At 41.5% G+C, this 18,954-nt stretch overlaps 1 protein-coding gene across 5 annotated transcripts in view; it reads left to right on the forward strand.

Moving 5' to 3' along the window:
* si:dkey-237h12.3 (teneurin-3) overlaps positions 1-18,954 on the forward strand; it is a 120,552-nt gene that overhangs the window by 87,462 nt on the left and 14,136 nt on the right. For 3 of the 5 annotated variants that reach the window (XM_061685400.1, XM_061685402.1, XM_061685399.1), the window contains 5 exons: positions 4,586-4,835; positions 7,551-7,571; positions 9,516-9,748; positions 12,739-12,893; positions 17,537-18,417. In XM_061685400.1, coding sequence (XP_061541384.1) covers positions 4,586-4,835; positions 7,551-7,571; positions 9,516-9,748; positions 12,739-12,893; positions 17,537-18,417 — 1,540 coding nt within the window. The remainder of the gene's footprint in view (positions 1-4,585; positions 4,836-7,550; positions 7,572-9,515; positions 9,749-12,738; positions 12,894-17,536; positions 18,418-18,954) is intronic. The other 2 variants (XM_061685401.1, XM_061685398.1) reach the window with 1 other exon arrangement.

An 18,954-nucleotide genomic window follows, 5' to 3' on the forward strand; every position in this document is an offset into this window, starting at 1 on the left:
AAACCTCACCTGTACCGCTGCCCCCCTTGGCTTTTCACTGTCATTGTTAGCGAGCAGCTGAAAGTTGCTTTTCATCGTCTCCCTCAAGGACGCTCGGTCACGACGCATTACGCTTGACGGTGATGGTGGCGGCTCGTCGGCCATCAAACTTGTGATACCCCGGGCTGGAACTGGGAGGGGAATTTGGCGCTTGCACATGCACACCGATGACAGGGAGGCCCACAACTGCCTGCATAAAAGCCTCTTTCCGCATATATTTATAAATCCTCCGCACCCGAGTTTGCATGAATAAAACTTCCTGGCGGTACGATGCAAAAGTGTTTGTGTGCGTGTGTGTGGAGGAAGGTGTGTGTTCTGTTTGGATGGAGGCCTTGTTTTTCTTGGCGTGCTCAGGAAAAGTCAGAGAATGACTTGTGGCTTTAAATTAAACTCTCCCACTTGCCTTATGCACCTCAAAAACAGCACATCCATTAATTCAGCAATCAGGAGCTGAATTGTGCTTCCAACAGTATGATTGGTTTTGTCACTCAATCACTGGTCAGTCTACATGTCAGTCATTACTCACTGCATCAAGGCTTGATTGGCTTGATAACAGAAACCTTAAATACACGTGTATCTTGACATAAATCAGGACCTGGGAGTGTCACCCTGCAGGAACATTTGCTCAACGTTTTCTCTGATTCCAGTGGAGTCATTACAGCTAGATGCCACTCCTTTGATACCGGGCTAATTTGAGTCATGTCGTATATGGGAAAAAAAAGAAGCTTTCATTCTGACATCAGAGCCTCCCAGATGATTAATGGTACGAAAGTGGCGCGGCGGCTGAGCCGACGCACCTGATGGACTAACTAGAGTGCCCTCGGCAATGTCACCTTGGTGACACCACCAGAGGGATGGCGGAGGAGGGCTGGGGAAGGGCGGGTGGGGTGGTGGGGTTTTAGGTGGGGAGTCGGTTCTTAATTGCCCTCCTAACAGCCCGCCCTCCACTACTCCATGAGCATCAGCTGGCAATGTTAGTCTGGATGGAGGCTGCAGATTTTGAGGTGAGCATGTCCGCTAGTAATAAAGTCAAGGCTGCTTTAAAACCAAAATAGCGGATTTCCTGTTCAGTTCACAACTCTGTCGCTGGCCAACTACACGTACATGTCAATCATTACTCACACGAGCACTATCATTGGTCGGTCTACATGTCAGTCACTACACGTACGCCACAGTCTTTAATCGGTCAACATGTCAATCGTGACAGGCATTACCATTATTCGGCCAAAACCAACTAAGCGGTGGTGCACACCGTCTGTAACAGCGGCGGCCTATGTAAGAAAAAAAAAAGCAGCGGTGTCACGATTCTTCACGATTCACATTCTTAAGCTTTATTTAACAGCATTTGATTGTGGGTCGACATGAGAGCTTGACTTGGTCTGGACCCAGACCGCAGGCCGCCATTTGAAGACTCCCAGGTCTAGATCGAGACAAGCTGCAGATGGCGATGCGAGTATGTCCGCTAGTAATGAAGCAGAGGACATGACAAAAGAACAGACACCAGCAATTTGCCTTATCGAGTATGACAGAGATGATGCGAGGAAGAGGAGGAGGGTGCGGGTGGGTGGGGGGACACACGATATCTGCAGATGTTTGAAATGGCACCAAGATGAAGAATGAGTCACAGCGGGGAGGAATAGAAAAGCCCTCTGCAGAGCATGTCAGGGGGTGAAGACATTAGTCAAAGTTTACAACGTTAAGGGATCGATACGGAGGCGGCCATGGAGGCAATCACTGATATTTGGATTCATCTTCGTACCGGCGAAGATGGGGGGGATATCGAACCATAACCCCGCCGCCTCGCCCTCCCCAAAAGAAAAGGAAAAACCCCACGTTGGCCATAAATCTCAAATGTCAAAAAGTAGAAAAGCAGGACTGAATAATTCAGTGGGGGATTGAGAAAAGTCAGGCAACACCGTGGATAAATATTAATATGGCTGAGGGCAAAGACGCATTATAGACGCGTGTGTGCTACTTCCAACAAACAAACAAACAACCAAGCAGCAGCAGGCCAAAACAATTGACAGCTGAAAGGAGCTGTCTGCCTACTGACCCCACGTCCGCTTTTCCGAGGACCTCGGTCTGCATGCATGTTTCCATGCAATATGACTTTAGGTCTATTCATTAGGTAGGCAAAAACTCCTACGTCATTGTAATGTGTGTAATCGCAGTCTTCACACGTCTTTGATCATTCAACGTCAATCTTTACACACTGCACCATGATTGATTGTTTCCATTGTTAATAATTTAGCCCTGGGGTCAGTTTAAAACCGGAGCGCGGTACCCATCGCTATCTGACATGGATTCAATTTTAAAGCAATGACCAATTAGTATTATTAGACATGAAAAATAACAAATACTCCCTCGTGCGGCTGATTGGTAGGCCTACCTCCTCGCTTTCTGTGGGTGGAGGGGCAGATATATTGATGTGACGCCAGAGAACTTGGTAAACATGTCAAACTGACCAAAAACTAAGGAGTGAAAATGGGAAAAAGAGAGCTACAGTTGTTGCTACTTTTGGTTTGTCCCATTAAGTGTCGCAACAGCAAGTCACTCGCACGATTTAATAAGCACTACTAATAGAGTATTGAAATGAAGAAATTGTTCTCGTTTATGTTTTAAACTGTAAAAACGACGCTATTCGACTTGGTTTGTAAGCGAACGTAAATCAGCAATGGAGGGGGGAGCTATATAAAATCTCGCCCAGCGCGCCACATTGGGTAGTGCCGGCTTTGTATGTGAAGGTATGATATTCCTGCGATTGGCTGGCAACCGGTTCAGGGTCTTCCCCGCCTCCTGCCCGATGACAGCTGGGATAGGCTCCAGCACGCCCGCGACCCTAGTGAGGAGAAGCGGCTCAGAAAATGGATGGATGGATGGAGGTATGATATTCCAAAAAGTGTGAAAACACAGGAGCAAAAAAAAAAAAAAAAAAAAAAAACAGATGCCCAATGCTTTTGTTGTTCTTTATATTTAGTCTCAACATCTTCAAGTATGTTGTCACGTGCATGCTGCAGCATCTTTTTTAAAAGTTAAATCCTGACAAGTTGGGGGGGGGGGCTTCATTAGCATATCACACGTGCGGCATCTATCTGTTGATCACAGGCTCTACAACGTACAAGTGTGATGCCTCGTTTGCAGACGGATGGCAGGATAAAAGCGGCCCCGCGCTGGCAGGATCGGAGCTCCGAGCGAGCGCAATCGTCACGCCATCCGCTTTGAATCACTTTACGAACTGTAACTGTTGTGGATGGCTTGACAGATTGGGTGCGGCGTTGTTGTCCCCCCCCCCCCCTTCCACCACCAACACCACTGATTCTTTCATGACTGCATCAATGTTTGCGAACAAAGTCAACGTGGAGTCCGTCTCACACGTTTACCCACGACACTCAATCTGCAATATCGAAGACGTGAGCTGACGATTATGCATGTGGAATGTGCACTTGCCGGACATTTCGTTAGTGACGCCCGTGCAATATAACGAGAGGAGCGGTGTTGAATATTAGAACATCTTCCCAATAATGTGGTGCAGTTCTAAACCACCAGGCAAGTCACAACCACAACGAGACATGCATGGTGGGACACGACCACAGCGTATCCCACAGAACATATCCTAGATTTTCTCATACATTCCAAGGAGTCACAAACAGAATAAATCACTATATAAAGTGTTATACATCCACATAAACTGAAGAACTTGATGACACTTTTTGTCTGTTAAATGTGGATATTTTTATCATTGTACAGAGAGCATATCATAATTTTGGGGGGGGGGACCTTGTACACCGCAGGTGAGAGAAGTACACTTATACTACATAAAAATGAGGAATTGAGAGGTGATAATATTTAAAGTTGCAAGCAATGACGAACAGGCCCTTTTCATGGTGAAACCTTGAAGTGATGCTTCAAGCCAAAATGGCCGACTTCCTGTGCAATTTGTCAATTGGTGAAACTGGTGTTGGGGGAGCTTTTTGAGAATCTTCTAAATGATCATCAAAGTTAATGCCATGCTCTGCACACATGATGGTGTCAGCAAAGAATTTAGTATCACCCGTCAATCTAAAACAAAAATTCCCAGTCAAGAGTTTATGTTTAAGTATGAGCCCTGGAATTCACCCAGGATGGCTGCTTCAAACCAAAATGACTGACTTCCATTTCCATTTACAGGTGGGTCCTTGAGACTTTTTCATGCTACTTGTTATTCTAGACATGTCCACCCAAGTTCATGTTAATCGGTGAAATTGGTGTCGGACATATTTTTTTTCAACTTTCTGACAATTTGGCCTTTTTGGGCGAATTCCTTAGTATGATTTCGTCCAAAATGGCTGCTTCAAACCAAAGTGACCCACTTTCTGCTCAATTCTGGGCATGGATCCTTGAGACTTTTTCATACATCCTGCTATGACAGACACGCTCACCCAATTTTGTGTTGATCGGTGAAACCGGTGTCTGGGGCTAATACCTTCTAACTTCCCAGGTGGTGCTCGAGTTGTGGGCTTCGTGGTCTGAATCCTAAAGTTACTCACCTTCTCATGTTTCTTTGCAGGTATTCTGTACAAAGGCAGCGGCGAGAACCAGTTCATCTCGCTGCAGCCGCCCGTCATCTCCACCATCATGGGCAACGGCCGCCGTCGGAGCATCTCGTGCCCAAGCTGCAATGGCCAGGCGCTGGGCAACAAGCTGCTGGCACCCGTGGCCTTGGCATGGGGTATAGACGGCAGCCTCTACGTGGGTGACTTCAACTACATTCGACGTATCTACCCGTCGGGCAACGTCACCAGTATCATGGAGCTTAGGTAAGAAGGCCCGCGCCTCTGACAAACAGAGGGTGCCTTTGGAAGCGCACTGTGTTACCTCTGGACCGTTGGGAAACTCAAGCGCTTCGTAAGAATGTGCTGTTTGGTTATTCAGAGCGACACACTCGGGGAATGGCGGAGCGCACTGGGGAGACAGCGCGCCAGAGCGGCAGGCAGGGAGGGGGATGTGGAATTTGAACGACCTCATTCACCATTCATGTACCGTGGGTATAAATCAAGTTGGTATCTTGCGTAGATGCAACGAAAGGGAGCGCATGCTACCTCTCAGAACACTCACACTCTTTTAGAGTGGAGTGAGGGCGTCGCATTGAATTTCCGAACGCACCCAGACAGACACGGAGACTGACATCTAGGCTAATGAGTTAACTGAGGCTAGGCTAATTAGCTAGCTAAGATTGATGCACATTAAATGTGCTTACTAGCAAACTAGAATTGCAGTTAACTCAACATACAGGCTAGACTAACAAGCTAACTAAGGCTTTGCTAACAAGCATGCTAAGATTGATGTACACTAAAATAGCGAACTAGCTAACTAGAATTACTGATAGCTCGACAGATAGGTGGGTAGGTAGGTGGATAGGTAGTTTTGTATCCGTAACTAGCCAGCTATCCATTGATAGCAAACATAGAGGCTTAATTGGGAAGGCTAACTAAAAGGTTATTGGCTAATCTAGATTTGAAAAAAGCTAAATAGTAAGTGTGACTGACATGTAACTAAGATATGCAAAATAAACATGCTCAGTGGACCAACTCGCTAACTGAGATAGATGAATAGATTCGGTTTTAAAAAGCGTATATTTGTGCTTTGTGTCAAACAAAAAAGCAGACTGACAGAAATCTTCGTCCTCGGGCACATAATTGGCAGCTTGGTGACCTCACACCTACTTGGCTAAGCTCGCGTCAGGGACAGTTGGCTGCGCTCAAATTGGCAGGATGATGATTGTGTTCATCGCGGGCTGTCGTCCTCATTCGGATATGTAAAATGGCAATATGTAAAATAGGGTGGTTACCTTCAAGAAGGCCCCGGGGAATTCGCCCCAGAGTGCATTAAACAAAGACCGTGCATGGAAATAATGTGCGTATAACTAGGAAATGGGGTGCTTTCCTGGCCTTTTATAACAGTTTCCCAATTGAATTCCAACTTGGAGGAGCTGTTTTATAGCAGTTTGGGATTAGTGAACGAGTTGTTGTGTTGCTGGAGTTGGTTAATTGCAGCAGGATTTCAGATTTAACACACACGTGACTTTGCTGTGACTTTCGCTATCAAACGTGCTTAAAAACGCTATCTGTGACAACTTTCCAGTCTTTATGCAGTGGGAACAGGCCTGATACATACAGTCCATTTTTTTAAATGAAAAATTAAGAATGAGTTTAATTATTTGGAATTTGCATTTGACAACTTCTCGACTAGCTAAAAGAGGAATTAAGTCTCACGTCAGCAGAAGAAATCAGGGAGAAAACAGAATGAGGACAGAATGCTGACAGGTCATTTTCAGTAAAAAAAAAAAAAAAAAAAATATATATATATATATATATATATATATATATATATATACATATATATATATATATATTGCAGTGATTTTTGCTAGTATCAATGCAATTTTCCATTTCGATCAAATTTTTATGTCGCAGGGACCGGCCTGATAAATCTGTTTATCATCTTTTGATTGTTGAAAATGTTGTTGGGATCGACAAGCTGAGGGAGGAATTTAATCATCAGGCTCTTTTGCCTCCTGGACAGGCAGCAGGAGGCATCGATAAAGGGTAAAAATGAAAAGACAAAGTTTGGGGATGTTTTTTTTTTTTTAACTCAAAATTCATTTTTAATAGTCACTTCTTGCTTGTCTTGTGCGGTAGGGACGTGCCGGATTAATCCATTTATCAATTTTTGATCATTAAAAATGTTGTCAATGACGCCGACGTCGATCATTCTTGTTGGCATTGACAAGCAGAAGGACAAATTATATCAGGCTCATTAGCTGCTGAGACGGGCAGCAGGAGACATCCAAACGGGGAAAATAGGACGAGAGAAAGTTTGGTGAGGGTTCATTTTTCTACAGAAAATGAGTCAAATAGTCATTTGTCCCTTGTCAGGGACGGTGATGAATCAAGAAGAATACAAGAATTTTTTTGGTAAATACAGCAGGGGTGGCCCTGAGAAATATATATATATATATTTTTTTTAAGAATCAAAAACGTCGTCAATAATGTGAAATACGATCATTTGCTTTCACAACCTTTTGAATTAAATCAGGCTTATTTGCTGCCTACACAGGCCACGAGAAGTATGGAAACAGGGTATAAAGCCCAAGAAAAAGTTTGGTGAGGGGTCATTTGTAATGGAAAATATTACTGTATTGTAAAATGGAAATAATTAAATAGTCATTTATCTTGTGCAGCACAGCTGGGACTCATAAATAGTTTCTTTTTTTTTTTATTTAAGAATAAAAAATGTTTTCAGTGATGTAAAATTTGAGGGGGAAATTAAATCAGGCTTCTTTGCTGCTAATTGAAAGCAGGAAGTAAACACGAAGGCCAGACGACATCTCAAAGCCGAAAGCAAAGCACTGTTGTTGGATGCGCATGTTTTACTACACCTGGGTGGGGAAAATGTTGAAAAAAAGGACTTCTTCAATGGAAACCTCCTAATCCTTTTTTTCTCAACTCCTTGTGTCCTTTCTTTTTTCGTAGAAATAAAGACTTTAGACACAGGTAGGTGTGTTTTCCTTCTTTTAGTGCACGCTCATTACCACCACCATCGTCGTCATCTTCACATAAATGAAGCTCTCACTTTTTTTGTCTTTCCTTTAGCATCCCAGTAATTACCATATGTATAATTAGAGCAGGCCAATTATCGTCTAATTACCACTGATGAAGAGAGTGGGGAAAAAAGTGGCGTCTTGTTTGCGACGGCTGATGAAAATGCATCGAAAAGAAGTTTGAGATTTCAACGTGAAAAGATATAATAATCAAGTCTATAATAATTCATAGCTTGACAGAAGAATGTAGCAAAAAGACGATGAGAAGTTGTAGAAAGTCTTTTTATTTCATTAAATTAATAATCAATCATAGTCATGAAACTTTTTAGCAAACCATTCTATAATTCAGTATTTTAAAATTAAACAAATGTAAATTATAGTTGAATTACTCTAAATTAAATAAATCAAATGCATTTTATATTTTATTTACTGTAGTTGTTTATTTATGTCATTTACATATTTATTGACTTAAATTTGTACTATTATATATATTACAAAACTAAACTAAAATAAAATCAAATCCATTTTTATTATTCATGTCATATAAATTGCAAAAGTATATTTATTACTAACAAACCCATTGTGTTGACTCGAAAGCGATGAAGACTACGATAAATTTACAATATGGATAAACAATCCGGAATAATTTTACATGATTCGAATTTAAATATGATTCGTCAATTTACACTGTGATTCATTTTTACTTTGGATTTCTTCCAAGTGTAGTTTTATATTATTTCAATGTATTTTGTCAGAGGCACAAAATGTAGGTATTTTTTTAATTGGCTATTTTTTAATTAAATTGATAGTCAATTAGCCTTCCCAAGCAAATTTGGTGATTCACGGCCTTCACCCCAACTCTAACCATAATTAACCACCAACCCTAGCATAACCTTAACCTTCTAACCCTTCCCTAATCCCTTAACGTGAACATACCCAAACCTTCTAACCACTAAACCTTATTTGAAGCTGCTAGCGAAAGTTTCTCATTAACAATATAATGATATTTACTAAGTGATGAATAAACTGGGAAGCTTTTTGGTTGGAATGGTTGTCTTGAAAGGTTAATTAAAGGCTCAGATGAGGTTTGAGTTACAGTGGTACCTCGACTTACTACTCACCCAAAGTAATAGCTTTTGGAGATTTTTTTCATCTTGAGTGGGGCGCAGAAATGGAGTAAAGAGTGCAAACTTTAAACATAATGCAAACAGAATTACACGTGTATTTAACCAAGCCACATGACTTTGCCTTAAAAGAGCCACGAGCTTAATGCTAACACATAATGGGAAAAACCCTATGCAGGGTAACAAAACTAGCATCAATACAGTGATAGTCATAAACCTTTAAACAACTTTAAACTAAAATTACAAGACTTTTTCGAACACAAACAAGCAACACATGCAGACAGAGCATTCAACAATACTCACAGGCCTATATTCTCTATCCTCTGCCAAAAAAAAAAAAAGACTTACATTACTGCATCTTAGTTACAAGTCTTTTTCTGCTTCATCATCAAATCTACTAGTATGTCTGTATGTATTATACTTCCCCCTGGTGGCCATATTTTGCAGAATCGGCGCAGCCAGCATAATTAATTTAAATATGAAATAATCTTGCACAAACTGTTTAATTCTTTAGATTGTATTTTTTATTATTGTATGGTTTTATAAAGTACTATACTGTAGAGTGATATTTTTCCTATGGGAAAAAAAAAATAAAACATCGGAACAGATTAATGGCATTTCCATTTATTTCAAAGTGAAAAGATGATTTGACTGTTTTGAATTATGAGCATGGTCACAAAACAAAATAAAATCATAAGTCAAGGCACCACTGTATTTGAGACAAGCGTTAAAAACATGCTGATAATAATAGTAATTCCTTCTTACGAACGCAGCAACAACCCGGCACACCGCTACTATCTGGCCACCGACCCGGTCACAGGCCAACTGTACGTGTCGGACACCAACTCGCGGCGGATCTACCGGCCGAAAAGCCTCTCCGGAACCAAGGACCTGCAGGCCAATGCCGAGGTGGTGGCCGGGACCGGAGACCACTGCTTGCCCTTTGACGAGAAACACTGCGGGGACGGCGGCAAAGCTGTGGAGGCGTTGCTCACCGGACCCAAAGGTGACGTAACGCAGTGCTTTTTAGAATAGGGGCGGTGGGGTTTCGGGCTTGCAACAGTCAGTCGGCCCACTCAAAATTTAGGTGGGAATTTTTTTTGTCTAAAATGCAACGTTGCTGGTCAAAACTAGTTCGTTTTTTTCAGTTGAATTCAATTCATATTAAAACAAATGTTCAGTGTACAGCAAAAAAAAAAAAAGCAATTGGTCCCACTGTTGTTCCAATATTTGAACAGTGATGTAATTACACTGGGTTACAAAAAAAAAAGTCAAGTAAAAAGTAAGTTGTCTGGTTTTTTTTTCAACGGATTTGGGAGAATTTTGCATCGCTCAATCTGAAAATAACATCTGTGTCTCAAGTTCAGGTCAGATTTTTATCAGAATCATCTTCATTTTGCCAAGTGTGTCCAAAAAACACACAAGGAATTTGTCTCCGGTATTTGGAGACATGTTATGTGTGTGCCAAGTTGTTAACAGTTTATTAATCAAATGTTACAAACTTTCCTAACTGTAAATGTAATAGTAGACATATATAAAAATAAGTACCTGTAAATTTGATGTTACGTCATCATTGTTCAAAATTCAGGGCATGAACTTCGGTTTATTTGAACCTCTGAAGCGAAAATCCCTGTGCAAAAACGTGGCCGTAGTTCCAAAAGTTGGATTCAGCACATCAAAATTGTCAGCTAGAAAATCTTTGACAATAAATTTGTTGTTGAACAGTGTCTACCCTGTAGTTTTCACACTAGCCCAAAATGTTCCATAGCGTAACTCAAACTCCACCAGACAGAAGGCCAAAAACACATTTGGAGAAACAGCAACTAAATCCCAATGACAGCCTATCACAATGCAAACGATGTCCGTTTGCTCCTTTCTCCATTTCTCTTTTTAGTCTTGCAAATGTTTTTTTAATTTTTAAATTTCTTTTTTTGTTATTGTTGTTGCAAAAACTGTCCATAAAGTTTTCGCCGAGTCCAACCTGTTGGCTGTGGCAGTCCACTTGTGCCATTTGCACTGCAATTGTTCACTTTTCTGTGAATACCACGAGATGAAAAGCGCCAACCAAAAGACTGTTTTTGCTTGCGCCGCCGCCGGCTCTCGACGCCAACTGCACTCGATGCGAACATTTCAGCCCAGGCGAGAAAGTCTGTAATGATGGAGTGGGTAGAAGGCGAGACCGTGGAAGAAACAGCAGATGGCTTTTTTTTTTCCCTGTGTGTGTTTTTCGCTCTCACTCCATCTTTCTTGCAGACATTTTGATGAACTCTGCTCAGATGTGACACTCTTCATCAGTTTGAGACTCTCGCGCGGTCAAACGAGGCGGCGAACTCTTCCAAAGACTCGTCGAGCCGAACGCATTCACCTCATGAAAGTTTTTTTTAAAGTCTTAATTCAAGCCGTAGAAATTGCGATTCCCCTTGGAGGTGCTGTGTAAAAAAACAGTGTCAATACATCACAGCGGGCCAGAGAAGTCCTCATATGCCGTGCAAACAAAAATCGGTGAATGTATATGTAAACACCAAGATGGCCTCCATTTTATGACTTATACCCTAATAATTTCCACCCACAAGCATGTACAAAGAAAAATGGTTAACTGTAAATGAATATCACTTGACACTACAACTACTACCCTCCACACGATAACACCAAAACATGAGCGCATTTGGTACATTTTACGGCTTTCACGCACTGAGAAAAATGTCTCAAATGAGTCGTATTTTTGTAGTGCTTTTGTATTGGCCTTCACACCATAAACAACACCAAACCCTAAACAGGTTAACAGAATAACAGAACAAGTCGCGTAGTTCCGTCTTTGGCTGAGTTGTAACGAGTCCCTGAATGGTCCCGGAAGGTGTGAAAATGACCTCTGAAAAGTATGTGGACTTTCTGACTGACCACTTTCTTCCATGGTACCAAAAGAAGAACCATGCCCTCATTAACAAATTCTTCTTCAAGCATAACAATGCACCATCTAAAAAAAAAAAAAAATGGATGTAAGAATTGTGAAGCTGCTATCAAATAAGGTGTCCTTTGTCAAAATGTAACAGATGATGTTTTTGATTGAAATAGCTTTTGATTTCAGTTAAATATGACCTAATTCTGCCAATTCAAGAAATTACTACTTTCAGTTCTTGAAAACATCGTGTCTATTTAGACTCTCATGTGCGTAATAATTTGGCACAGTGCATTTTAAGTGATTTATTTTTCATAACAATAGTTATTATTGGGAGAATTGTTGATAAACATTTGACTCGTATTGATTGATTGACTGACTGGTTGATGACTACCAAATTATGCCGACTACCGTTTGTTTCAACTTTGGAAGAAAAAAAAAACAAAAAACGCCTGTACATGCTCACTGTTCAGGGCGTCCATATGTCCGATCGCTCCATGTGCGGGGGTGAGTTGGCAACTGTAATTTTTTTGCGATGGTTCACTTCAGTCGCATTTCGGCTGCGTCACTCTTCGTGTGGTGGACCTTAGCCTTCACGTGACAACCTGAGCAGATTTGGTACGTAATATGGCTTTCACGCCTTGTAAAGGTCCAGCATGTGTTGTATATTTAGAGAAAGTGTTGTAGCTTTTTACAACTCAGTCAAAGACAAAAATATGCATATTCTCAGCAGCTTTATAAATAACACCTAAACTGAGGCAGATTTTGGTCCATTTTATGGCTTTCACCCAAGACAAAATCTCCCAGATGCACTCAGAATCTCCTTCACGACGGGAGTGCTTTTTAGCCCGGCTGACAAGCGCGCATACTGTATGTACGCAACGCTACGACTACAGCCTTTGCCACTTCTGCTTGACAAATTATTTAAAAGCAGAAAAGCATCCGGTGAATAATTGATGGCGGTGCTTTTTGCCAGTGACCTGAATAATGGGGAGGCAAGCTCAACACATGTAATCCGCGGCGGCGTCTCAACTGACTAGCGTGAGCCGATCCGTGGCCTTTCAACGCTGTTATCTAAAGGCACTTGACCTGACTCGCAGGCATCGCAGTGGACAAGAACAGCCTGATTTACTTCGTGGACGGCCCTACCATCCGCAAGGTAGACCAGAACGGCGTCATCTCCACCTTCCTGGGCTCCAACGACTTGACGTCGGCGCGACCGCTCACCTGCGACGACAGCATGGATGTCAATCAGGTGACTAATGGAGCGACCGCAACACACGAGCATGCGTGGCACAGAGAGTGGACACATTTCATGACGCTGAAATGTAGGGATGGGGATAAAAATTGAATCACGCGGCTAGGTCGACCTCAAAAATAGGTCAACACAAACATTTCTGGAAAAAAGGAGCATCTGTAAGTGATTTTTAAGACACTGTTAGAGGGTTAATCTCCTTCTAACATGATAAATACAAGTGAACTAAATGGTAGTTTGCGTTTTTTTGTTTTACCTAAAATGGTCATCGCGAGCGATCGCTAATGCTAATTGTGATTGCTAATTGTTTAGCATTGAGCATTTTGCTGTCTCAAATACTGTACGCCATATTTATACCATACACTCAGTACCAACGTGCGGTTTCAGGTTCGAAGTTAGTCGTAAAAAAAAAAACAAATTTATGGGGGCAGCATTATTTGATCAATAAATGGATTCTAAAAAGATGCAATAGATAGATAGATGTTCTGTCTTTTGTTGTTTTATTTTTAATAACCTGTCCTGTTCGGCTGCATGGTCTTGCAGCATGGTGGATCTGTATGCCTTTGTGCTAAAACAGTTCTAATTGTCTAATCTTATTTAGTGTTCTGTAAAGACGATATGAACATAAAATACTCAATGTGAGCGTGTTGGATGTTGAATAGCAGTGAGAAAGTACAATGAAAGCAAGGGTAATAATAATAATAATAGCATATGGTACACATAGCAGTTGTGAAATAATGTTTTGTTGTTATTATTATTAGTGTAGTAGTAGTAGTAAGAATGCATAGCAAATAATGATAATAATGAAAATAATAGTTTATATTAGTACAATTCATATTATTAGTATGTATTATTAAAATGTAAATGTATTAAAAAGAAAGACATAATAATCCAAACATAAACAAATATCTAAATTTCATATTAGACATATAGCATACTCTCACACGTTTTTTTTTTGTGAGTATTCCCGCTCGGAGACACCACTCCATGTTGGCCAAAGTCCCCCCGTACAGTCGTCAGGACGACTATTACAGGAAGCAACCAAATCTACAAGTTAACTCTATTTTCCCCAATTATACAGTTTTAAAGTTGTGCAAATTATCCTTGTGACACAAATAGATATATTATTCAACTGTTAAGTCCCATGTCCACCATTAATATGAGACGACCTCATCAGCGTCTCACTTCACTTCATCCTGCCACAAGACTATAAATCCAGTTCTTCATTAAAATAATTTTTTTTCAAGTTTCTAGCTGTACTTTTACGTATTGCATGTTTTGAAAGCTGCTACTTTGTCACTAGCTGCCAGATACCCACCACGCAAATGTATTCTGATCCTGTGAGAAACACTGAATAGTATTATTTATATTATTAGAAACATATTTGAAGTCTGAGAAGTAAAAGTATGCAAGATTCTGAAATCATGTAAACATGTCTGACTGCTGTTGTCCACATATTAAAGATATTTTATTTTGGAGTGTACGTATCTTAAATTATCCTGAATTATGCACGGATGAAGTGCTTCTCTGTGTGGAGCCACATTATTAGTGAGTACGACAAGAGAACTCCATTATCAGCCACTTGGAGCCGAGGCTGAGGGGGGAAAAAAAGCTCTCTCTTTACTTTCATTGCTCCTCAAGTAAACAAGCCCCATCATTCTCCCGAAAGAAAGAAAACAAAAAGTAGCCGGCAGAAAATATGGAGAAGGGAAGACGTGAAGTGTTTGTTGTCACTGTGAGCTTCTCGGTCATGGCGCATGATGCGCCGGGAAGAGTAATTACTCAGGTAGGGCATGTTTTTGATGTGAAATGCAGTAGAATTACTGTGGAGCTTGGTGGAGATGGAGCATCCATGGTAATGAAGCAGCCCCAGTAAGCGAATAATGGAGAAAAAAGAGACTGTCTTTCAAAGAGATGATTCTGAAGTGACCCCGCTAGCTCGGCACAATAGGTCATATTGTTACAATACCTTCCGCTGAAGCAGTGCAGCCTTTTCCTTTTTTTTACCGATTTTCAGATGACGATTGCAGGAAATATAAAAAGGCAGAAAAGAATTTCAGCACATGGAAATGAATGCATTCACAACCCTCCTATAGGGTCCTGACCTGCTGAAAGTGCATTCAAAAGTGGCGAGACTACTGAGAGCGAAAGCTGCACTGCCTATTTTCCTCTTTTTCTTCAACTCTGCAGTGCACAGATAAGTTATGCTTACATTTATATTACCGTTGTTTTCATAGTTATTTAGTTCACACGCATTATTCTGCAAAAATTGCATCACCAATGTCTGAAAAGATCAAATCAGCACATTTTGGTGCAAGACTTTGGCCATGAGGATGGAATCCTGGTTGCAAAACCAGCAGTGCCAGTTTTCCTCTTTATTGAAGTGTGATTGCCATAGGGTTATATTTTGAGTGCCATTTCCTGGATGGTTAGTCATTTTAATTTAATATGCATGATTTCACAAAAACGACATCAACTGTGTCCATGAAGAACGGGTGCCAAGAAGAAAAACATCAAATTGTGGTGCAGATCTAGCTTGACTAATTTAGTAGGATGAGCTGTAGGAGCTCATCGTATATATAGCTTTTGGTTTCTTAGTTTGTTTATTTAGTGCATCATTTTGCAAAAATGACAATGCGGTTTGTCTGCAAAGAATGGGTGCCAAGAAAAAAAATAAGAACACAAATACAGAATCTGGTGCAGGTCCGGTTCTACGTGTGTAGACGTGGCACACCAGATCGAGCTGACCTTTAAAAATGGGTGCCGAGAAGAAAGCAGCAAACTCTGGAACGGCTCTGGTCGGAGAGGTTCGCTGTTGCAGTCCGCTTGCATCGGGGCCACGTGGAGCACTGACCCACCAGATCCAGCTCGCCGTTTTCATTTCGGTTTCATCTGTGGGTTAGTTGTTTGGTTAAACCACATGAGTTTGTGAAAACGACATCACCCATGTCAAAGGAAAATGGGTGCCAAGAGGAAAAAAACAAGTGCAGATCTGGCAAACAAAGCCGTCCAAAGCATCAAAACCAAATGACGCCAACTGCAGATGTGTCTACAGAGGAGAATGAATAGAAAATGAAGCGAGAGGTTGTTTACTGGCGCCAAAAAACACTTTGACTAATGACTGAAAGCAATCTACGCTCGCGTGGGTGCTCTAAAAACAGCAAGAGACAAAAGTGGAGCTGGTCGCGCTCTGCCAGTTAATGCAAAGTCATTTGTGGTGAGCCAATAATGCCGCAACGTAAGCTTGTCACGCATCCAAGGGAAAAAGAATTGGCTTGGCTGTCTGTTATGTGTTATGATTGTTTTTATTATTCATCAAACACATTTCATCAGCATGCTGACAGCTTTTATGACACATTTCGGAGGCCAGGCCAAACATTTTGACACGTTGACTGTGATTGTTGGTCTTGTTGTGTCATGTGTTTAATACCGCTGCTAACAATTACATATGTTAGTTACGGTCATTTTATTTTCCTTTATTTTAATTTAATCTTTGCAGAAACCGTTAATGGAGCAATGTAGTTTAGAATCTACTTACTGCTTGTCCAGCCTTAAAATATGAAACATGAGGAATGAAATATGATTTTTTTTAAATGTAAAATTAAATACTAAATAGTGTGTGTGTGTGTGTGTATATACATACATTATATATACATACATATATATATATATATATGTATATATATATATATATATATATATATATATATATATATATATATGTATATATATATATATATATATATATATATATATATAATAAATAAAAAAAAAATATCCCAGCCCCGCCTGTGTGGAGTTTGCATGTTCTCCCCGTGCCTGCGTGGGTTTTCTCCGGGCACTCCGGTTTCCTCCCACATAAACTTGATTGAAGACTCTAAATTGAAAAATAAGGTGTGAATGTGTGCGCGAATGGTTGTTTGTTTCTATGTGCCCTGCGATTGGCTGGCGACCAGTTCAGGGTGCACACCGCCTCTCGCCCGAAGATAGCTGGCAGAGGCTCCAGCACACCCGACCCTTGTGAGGATAAAGCGGTACAGACGATGGATGGATGGATGGATATATATATATATATATATATATATATACACAGTTCTGTGTATATTTGCAATAACTTCAGCTAAGCTATACAACAAAAATATGTACTAACAAATATGTTAAAAAAAATTACTTGATAATATGTGTTTTTCAAATAATAATATCAATGAAAATGTTTATATTCCAATGGTTTCACTGAAAAACATAAAAACACTAAATCGATCTGCGTATCTCTCAATCTCTAATATACAGTATACAATTTCAAGTGAATTCATTTTTTTTTAAAATGCAACCATTTGGACACATACAACTAGATATAATACACACACAAAATTTATATTTGTAATTATATACTGTATATAATACAAATAATAAAATGATATAGAAGATACATACATACATTCATACATTTACATACAATTTAAGAAATTAAGTTGAAAAACAATACACTTTAAAACATTTAAAAATAAATAATACAGGTTATAAAACAATAAAACACGTTTTAAGTGTCTTACAAAATAAATCAACTAAAAATACATTCTTAAAAAATAATATCCATGTATATTCAAAACTTTCACTGAAATTAATTTCACTTAACATTTCAGGTTATTCTGGAGTGGCCCACAGACCTGGCGGTGAGCCCGATGGACAACTCGCTCTACGTGCTGGACAACAACATCGTGCTGCGCATCACCGACAACGGCCAAGTGAGCATCACGGCGGGACGCCCCGTCCACTGCCCGCTGTCCATGCCGGAGCGCGGCATACCGTCCGGTGGCCAACGGGCGCAGCTCACCCCGCTGGAGTCAGCTGTGTCCATCGCCGTCTCCTACCACGGCGCCATCTACATCGCCGAGACAGACGAGAGGAATCTGAGCCGCATCCGCAAGGTCTCCGTAGACGGCGAGATCACGCACTTGGCCGGGTCGCCCTCGGACTGCGACTGCAAGAACGACGCCAACTGCGATTGCTACCAGGCGGGCGACGGTTACGCCAAAGATGCCAGGCTCAACGCGCCGTCGTCCCTGGTGGTCGCGCCGGAGGGGACGCTCTACGTGGCTGACCTGGGGAACATCCGCATCCGGGCCGTGTCTCGCAACGGGCCGGTGTCGACGTCCAACGGCTACGAGGTGGCGTCGCCAGACGCCCAGGAACTGTACGTGTTCGACGGTAACGGCACGCACCAGCACACGACCAGCTTGCTCACCGGAGACTCCAAGTACACCTTCAGCTACAGCACGGAGAACGACATCACCGCGGTGACAGATAGCAATGGAAACACGCTGCGAATACGCCGAGACTCCAACCGCACGCCAGTGCGTATCGTGGCCCCGGACAACCAGGTGATCTGGCTCACCATGGGCACCAACGGCGGGCTCAGGACCCTCACGGCGCAGGGCCAGGAGCTGGTGCTGCTCACCTACCACGGCAACAGCGGTCTGCTGGCCACCAAGACCTCCGAGATCGGATGGACCACCTTCTACGAGTAAGTACGGGAGCTGTCTGCAGGAAAGGTTGACTTCAGGCAGACGGTGTCAAAGGAGGGATTCAAGACAGGGTTTGGATTTCAAAGTCGAGTTTCAAGCTGGGGTTTCAAGTCAGGGTTGGACCTTTGAGTTTGTGTTTCAAGCCTGAGTTCAGTTTTTAAAACGTGTAGGGTTTTAAAGTATGGTTACAAGGTATCGTTTGGTTTTAAAGTCAGGGTGTCAGGATTAAGTTAGGTGATTTATGCTTGCTGAAATGTTTTTTCTTGCGGTGTCAATTGAAACAAGTGAAGGCTCCCTGGTTGTGCGCACTCATTTAATTATGCAAATGAAGTCACCTTCAAGTGGGGCAGATTAGTTTGTTTAGCAATCGAAATAATAAAAAAAAAAAATCCCCTGCTGTTTCCCCCCCATCACAAAGTTCCAGTAAAACTTATTTACACACAGTTGGCAAGAAGAGCCTCATTCCACCGTGTTAACAAACGTCTTTCAAAGCTGAGTTACGGTTTGAAGTCAGGGTTTGCGTTTCAAATTAGGTT

This window comes from Phycodurus eques, chromosome 9 (genome assembly GCF_024500275.1).
Source record: "Phycodurus eques isolate BA_2022a chromosome 9, UOR_Pequ_1.1, whole genome shotgun sequence".
NCBI classification, from domain to species: domain Eukaryota; kingdom Metazoa; phylum Chordata; class Actinopteri; order Syngnathiformes; family Syngnathidae; genus Phycodurus; species Phycodurus eques.